The sequence below is a fragment of the Diadema antillarum genome, unplaced genomic scaffold (assembly GCF_040938485.1).
Source record: "Diadema antillarum isolate AM-2024a unplaced genomic scaffold, OU_Dant_1.0 seq00000998_RagTag, whole genome shotgun sequence".
Classification (NCBI taxonomy): Eukaryota; Metazoa; Echinodermata; class Echinoidea; order Diadematoida; family Diadematidae; genus Diadema; species Diadema antillarum.
The window spans coordinates 288,486-296,094 of NW_027271836.1; the positions used below are offsets into that span (position 1 = coordinate 288,486).

Consider the following 7,609-nt stretch of genomic DNA (forward strand, 5'->3'; position numbering starts at 1 on the left):
ACGGTTCTACACCGCTAAAAGGTGCTTGTTTGAAAGAACATCTGGATGTTGCACAATATCTTTTTGATCAAGGAGCTGACGTAAATGCAGCTGGTGAGGAGGGTGTCAATCTTCTTATGGCTGCATCGGATACGAAAAAAGGATACGAAAATATTGTTTCACACCTAATAGACCTTGGAGCTGATGTACATGAAGTAAACCATGACGGTGATAGTCCCTTGCATTTAGCTTGCCAAAATGGACATCTCAGAGTAGTGACAATCCTTATCGATCGGGGAGCCGACGTGAATTCAGCAAAGAAAGATGGTAATACACCTTTGCATTATGCATGTAAAAACGGGAAACGTGAAATAGCACAATATCTTCTGGAAGAAGGAGCTGACGTAAATGCCACTGATGAAGAAGGTTTCAATCCCCTCATCCTTGCATCTATGAAAGGATATCATGTTCTTGTTTCTTACCTTTTAGACCATGGAGCTGATTTGAACGCAAAAACCTTTGATGGTGAAAGTTCCTTGGATAAAGCGTGTGAAAATAGACATCTTACAGCTGGTAAAATCCTCGTAGAAAGGGGAGCAGACGTGAATTATTCCAGTAAAGATGGTATCACTCCTTTGCCAAGAGCTTGTGAGAAAGGACACTTAGACATAGCACGTTATCTTGTTGAAAATGGAGCTGACGTGAATACTGCTGATAAAACAGGTTTCAACCCTTCATTTCTTGCATGTATGAAAGGACACCAAGGAGTTGTTTCATACCTAACAAACCATGGAGCTGATGTGGATGCAGTAGCCATTGACGATCATAGGCCTTTGCATGCTGCTTGTGTAAATGGACATTTCGCAGTTGTCAAAATTCTTGTTGATAGGAGGGCAGATGTGAATTCTAAAGCCAAGGACGGTGTTATTCCCTTATATTATGCTAGCGCGAAAGGACATTTACAAGTTGCTCACTATCTCATTGAACAAGGAGCTAACACTAAGGCAGCTGATAAAGAGGGATTTAATGCCCTCATCCGCGCATCTAGAAAAGGATACGAAAGGATTGTTTCACACTTAATAAACCACGGAGCTGATGTAAATGATGTAACCACTAATGGCACAAGTTCGCTGCATGACGCGTGTGACTATGGACATCTCAAGATTACCGAAATCCTTGTAGACAGAGGAGCACACATTAACTCAGCAACCAAAGCTGGTGTTACACCTTTACAAAACGCATGTAGAAATGGACAAAGTGAAGTAACACACTATCTTCTTGAAAAAGGTGCCGACGTAAATGTAACTGATGAACAAGGTTTCAGTCCCCTCATCCTTGCATCCGAGATAGGACATCAAAGTATCGTTTCACGCCTAATAGATCATGGAGCTAAGGTAAATGCAGTAACAATCAACGGCAAAACTTCGTTGCATATTGCATGCCAAAATGGACAAGTACATATCGCTAAAAGCCTTGTCAACAAGGGAGCAGACGTGAATTATGTAACAAAAGATGGCGCCACACCATTGCTAAACCCATGTAAAAACGGACATATTGTAATTGCACACTATCTTCTTGAATTTAGAGCTGACGTAAATGCTGCTGATGAACAAGGTTTTAATTCTCTCATACTTGCATCTATGAAAGGACACCAAAGTCTTGCCTCTCACGTTTTTCACCATAGAGGTGACGTAAATGCAGTAACCACTGAAGGCAAAAGTTCGCTGTATGTTGCATGTGAAAATGGACATTTTATGATAGTCAAAATCCTACTAGGTAGGGGAGCAGACGTGAATTACGCCAATAACATTGGTGTTACACCTTTACAACGAGCTCGTGAGAATGGACATTTTAGGATTGCACGCTATCTTGTTGAAAAAGGAGCTGACGTGAATGATGCTGATCAGGAAAATTTCTTGCAGCAACGAAAGAGCACAGAAACTTTGTTTAATACCTTACAAACCAAGTTAGGAAAACTAAAGAGGATCCTAAAAGAACCCAGATGATTATTCCAATTCAGGAAATAGAGCGATGGGCTGAATTATCACCAACATTGTTCAATACAAACTATCCACGTTTGTTATTAGTTGTTTTAAAAACATAAACCAATTAAATGACAGGTTTTAAACTGTAAATATGTAATCTTTAAATACGTTCATACAAACTATTTTGAAACATTGAATGACATTTGTCCATTCATCGCTAGTTATGTGAATGAAACGCCATTTTCTAAAAATGTAAATTATTTTTTGTCCACCTTGTTTTATGGAACAAAAGTCCTGTAAATGTTGGTTCTATGGTATTTGTGTGTAAATCCGACATTATGTAGGTTTAATGACTGATGAAAATTTGCAGCTTATTAGATATCCTTCTTGTTCCTGAGTGTCAAGATGCATATGTACAGAGAGGGACTCTAATATTACAAAATTGTCGACATTTTACAATATTATGGACATTTTGGGGTTTTAAACCTCATTGTAAAGTATCGATAAACCAGAAAGTGTCTAGAGTAATTGTTATGACTGTCTAATTCTTCAGCGCCTGGTAACTGTTGGAAATCATTCGTTTATACTCATTTTTAGTACAGTTTGTTTATTGTCATGAATTGATTCGTATATAGAGATTAACTGTTTCATGTTTTTAATCATTACTTCACGTGCAGTAATAGGTTGTTTTATTCAAAGAATTTGCTTTATACTTTTTGAATTATGTTACACAATAATTATTGTCGGAATACTAAGTGAAAATTCTTGAAAAAATATGTGACTGGCCTATGCTTGTTCTACAAGCCTAGATAGAACATGTAACCTACACATGATGTTCAGAAAAGGTATTCTACTCATATCTTCAACTTTCTAAGCAAACGGTGTTATCACAGCGGAAAAAAGTATCAAGATGTAAGTCAATTGTTGTCGCGGTATTCGTTCGAGGCCTGCAGTCAAGTATGGAAGTTGACACTAATGTAGATTTGATTAATTATCATTTATCCTCTGTAGTGTGAATGCTTAAATCTTCTGTTGAGATTGAGAAGGACTTTAGGTTGTCTTGAACACTATTGGTTTATTGGCAACTTAACGCCCTTACCATTCTCAACCGACGAAATGAAAGTGACAGATGTTGCTGTGTAGCCATATTCTCACACTATCTGATTGTAGATACGTGTACTCGTAAAGGAAGATGAGTGGTTCCATTGTTTATTGCATTTGGATTACGTCATTCTTTAAAGTGGGTTTTGCTTCCAAGTATAAGTCACAATGTCTTTAATTTAACACAGATATAATTAACCGACTCATCTTTTAGTGGAGTTTTAAACAAGATTATACAGTCCAGTGGAATATAAGCGATGTACATAGGCTTAAATGTTCAATACATTCAAGCAAAGTATGAAGTTTGAAAGCCTCAGCCTGTTTGTGTAGATTCGTATGACTTTGTAAATCTCAGCGCGTTATCACTTCAGAAAAGCACGTACTGTATTTATACAGTTGTCGTCAGTACGGTATTACATAGAGTTACATAAGCAGTAAATGTGTATTACTAACTGTTTCACAAAATGGGGTCAATTCCACATAATTACTATTATACATCTTATCGTTATTTTAGTGATTGAGCTGGCAGCAAAAATATTTTGTTTTGCAGAACTTCAATATATCATTTACGTAGATACGCATATGTATTTATCTTTTCCCAGTACAGGAATAGGTATTTGAACATAATGTCTATATCAGGTATTTCATGTTACTTTTCCGACACATTGCACCTGACCATCTCTTCGCCACACCCTCATTGTGCCTACTTTGAAATATAACGATGCTTTGGGGGTAATTCAAGTTCTATTTAAAGCAAGCTTTCATCAACTAAAGGCTCCAGCTCTAGTGACTGGAATTTGACTTCATACTTTCACATTTCTGTAACTGTGTTTTGCAGCTTTACTGTTCTCCTGATGTTATTATCTCTTTTTAAGTTAATTAATTATTTTTTCTGTGTAGTTACTGGTATTCATTTTCGTATACTTATTGTATTGAAATGCGTAAAAATGTCGCTTCCCTAACATCATAACATGTGTAGTTTGTGTATGTTGTTTCATATTACTTGTATATATTCTTTTGGTACTAGAACTGTTTTATTTTCATGTCATTCTGCATTACATTCAATGTGTTTATGTTTATCAAGAGTATTCAATTTCAACGTGTGCATATTATTTTAATGGTTCAAAGAAAAGTTTTTGTTTCTAAATCTCTGTTCAAAATACATTATCTAGTTAAATCTTTGTGATGTATATAAGCCTTTACTTGTCTGAACAATTGTAGAGTCCTTAACAAGATTTAAAGGACTTTGACCATTATGGTTTTCCGTTGGGTAGATACAATACTGTAGTCTATCCGTCAGGAATATTGACGATATATGGCAAGAATGACTCTTTTTAGGTTGTGCTTCCAGCTGCAAGGATTGTGCAAATTCCATATAAGTATGTACCGCTTCCAATTATATGCATTGTTTCACACTTGTTGTGGCTTATTTGATAATAGCATATAATTCCTTTTTACCTTCAACATGAAACCAACTGAATCAAGAGAAATCAAGCTCTGTGAGATAAAATGTCGGAATGTGTTTTACGAACGTCATGAATACTGGTCTATGATATACGCATCGCATTTCTTATGTACTTATTCATCTGGTGAATAAGTCTGTTTTTACATGATGCCATCCTTGTCTGGCGGACTTTGGTTTTTACAGTATGTGTACAGTCAACCTTGTGTATATTTGATCAAAATTGATGACAGGAAAATGTAGTACATCATGGAATGACTGCCTTCTCTCTTAGTCAATGATTAACCTAAAAGAGAGGGTCGACTCTATATTTCTATATGTATTCAACTGTTGATAAAGACTACTCTGTTACATTATATATAACTACTTTGACAAATGCTAGAATTTCATTCCTGAATTAATACTTGACTATCACAAATATCACTATAACATTCTGTTTTTTTTTGTGTGTAGCAAATAACCTATATCATACCGATAGTTCTATAAGAGTTATATGGAGGCATATGTGTATATAACCTTTTCCCCGGTACGAAATTGTGGATCTATACACATACTGATACTTACATGATACTTCTGCAAGACATGGCACCTGACCATCTGTTTGCAATACGCTCCTTGTGCCTCAGTCTTCTAATCATCAATTAATTTCATAGTTTTATCTGTTAACCCACTTTGAAAATGATTATGTTCTTTGAGGTTATTTAAGCTTTTGTGTTGATACCTTCAACAATGAAAGTCTCCAACAAAATGAATGTTATGGGAGCTCATTCTTTAACACTGCCATAATATTATGTTACAGCTGCATTTGCTTTCATTCTGATATTATCATTTCTTGTTATTTTATTCATTCTTTTGTCTGTTTGGTTACAGTCATTCATTTCTTAATACGTATTATATAAGGCGGACAAAAGTGACTTTCCTAACATCATAAAGGCTTCGTTTTGTGTAGGTCGTTTCATATTACTTGTGTTTGTTCTTTTGGTACTAAGGACTGTTCAATGTCACTTCGCATTGTATTCATTGTGTTAAAGGTTAATAAGAATACTAAATTCTTATATGTGTATATCCTTTCAAAGGTTCAAAAGAAGTGCATTTGTTTAAGAAAAACTCGTAAAATGAATTAAAAAGAATTGCCCAATTAAGGCTATTAGTGCTTTGTGAGCTTATATTGTACGTGTCTGATCAAATTAATGTAAAGACCTAAAAAAAAGGTTTAAAGGACTTTGATCCTCATATGATTTTCCGTTGGGTAGATTTAATACTGTAGTCTATCAATCAGTGCTGTATAAATGAAGTAGTGTTAATGATATATGGAAAGAATGACTCTTTTTAGGTTATGCTTTCAGCTGCGAATAATGGTGAAAATTCCCTTTAAGTATGTACCGCTTCCAATTATATGCATTGCTTCACACTTGTTTTTACTTATCTGATAAAAGCTCCTTCTAACCTTTGACATGAAATCAAATGCAGAAATATCAAACCCTGCGAGATCAGATGCAGACATGTGTTTTAAGAAAGCCACAAACACTGGACTATGATATATCTCATCTACTCATGTGCCTGTTGAATAAGTCTTTGTAAACAACATGGTGCCACCGGTGTTTGGCGCAATTTTTTTCAGTTGGTGTATATAACAGTCATCCTTGTGTAAATTTGATGAAAAATGATTGCAGAGAAATGTTGTTGCTCATTTGATGATTGTCTTGTTTGTTAGTTAATGATTAACCTAGTAGACAGCTTCGACTCATATCTGAATATATTATGTATCCATCTGTTGATAACAATTATTAAGTCATATTGTATGCACACGTGTCCACTTTGACATTATAAAAAAGAGAATCTTACTGTGTAGTGTAGCCTTCTATCCTTATAGTTTAACATTAAAAGAAAAATCAATTGTCAGTGCTTGGAAAATGATTAATGTTACTGAAGTTATCAATGAAGTGATATAACAAAACTGTATAGGTCCTATATGTGAGGTTTGGAATTCATAAAATTATATGAACGAATTGTGTAACTGCTGTATTCTCAACTTCGTGGCTATGTTCTGTCATATGTTGTCCCATAGTTTTGCAATAGTCGGTGATACTTGTGCGTATCACTACCTGGCCATGTATGTATTTCCTCTAACCTCTCTTACCGCTCATTAATAATTTCTTTTAAATGACGTTATGCGATGAATAATATCTGTCAGATTATATGAAAAGCACACCTTCGTTTTTCAGTGAAGTGCTAATTACAGAATTTGGCAACCTATCACACCGAAATTTATCTTCTCGAATATATGTATTTTACTGTATATGCTACAAACAAATGTGATAGAAATGAATCTTTGGATCTTGATTTTCTTTCGTTTTATGTAAATTTCATAATGAACAAAAATATAAACAATAAAAAAATATGAATTGAAAAACTGTCCGTTATACTGGACATGCCCTTATAAAAAGAACTCAGTGTTACCACACTATGTAACACAGTGTGCAACACAGTGTCGAACGTAGTGTCGAACACATGTGTTTAATATGTGTTTATAAAGTGATTTTGGGACGTGTGTAATAATTTGTATTAACCACAGTGTTAAGCAGCGTCATCACACTGAGCAACACAGCGCTAACACATGGTCCAAAAAACAATTTTGAATACACAGGGTTGAAATCAAATGTGACCGTGCACCTCAAAGCGAACATAAAGTCGCACACACTGATTTTGAGTGAGGACTGAAAATAAGTGAAATGGGTCAACCTAGACTAACTTCACTTTTTCATATTTTCTGAAAGAGCGGGTCTTCTTTCACATTATGCTAAAATTTGGTATCATGAAATGGGCAGGAAAGCGCGTTTTTTAGCAGTTTATCTCGAACATTTTTGGTAGAATAGTGTGAATATAGGTGTGTCTTTAGAATCCCCTTTTCATTTTCATTTTTTGAAAAACCTTGTCCACACGCTTCACTTTCAACTCTGATAACTTTTGAAAGGATGGGGCTACTGCTTTGAAAGTTGGCGTTAATTGTGGACAGAATGTGTTAATGAGGCATGCTTAATTTTAGTATAATCTGATAATCTCTTCATTGTTGTTACTCTGG

The 7,609-nt window shown here is 35.1% G+C and overlaps 1 protein-coding gene across 1 annotated transcript; it reads left to right on the forward strand.

Annotated features, from left to right (window-relative positions):
* The first annotated feature begins 116 nt into the window (after positions 1-116).
* Positions 117-1,985, forward strand: LOC139742348 (uncharacterized). The gene has a single exon (XM_071652927.1). It carries the CDS (start codon positions 117-119, stop codon positions 1,983-1,985), a length of 1,869 nt encoding a protein of 622 aa, XP_071509028.1.
* Positions 1,986-7,609: the final 5,624 nt, after the last annotated feature.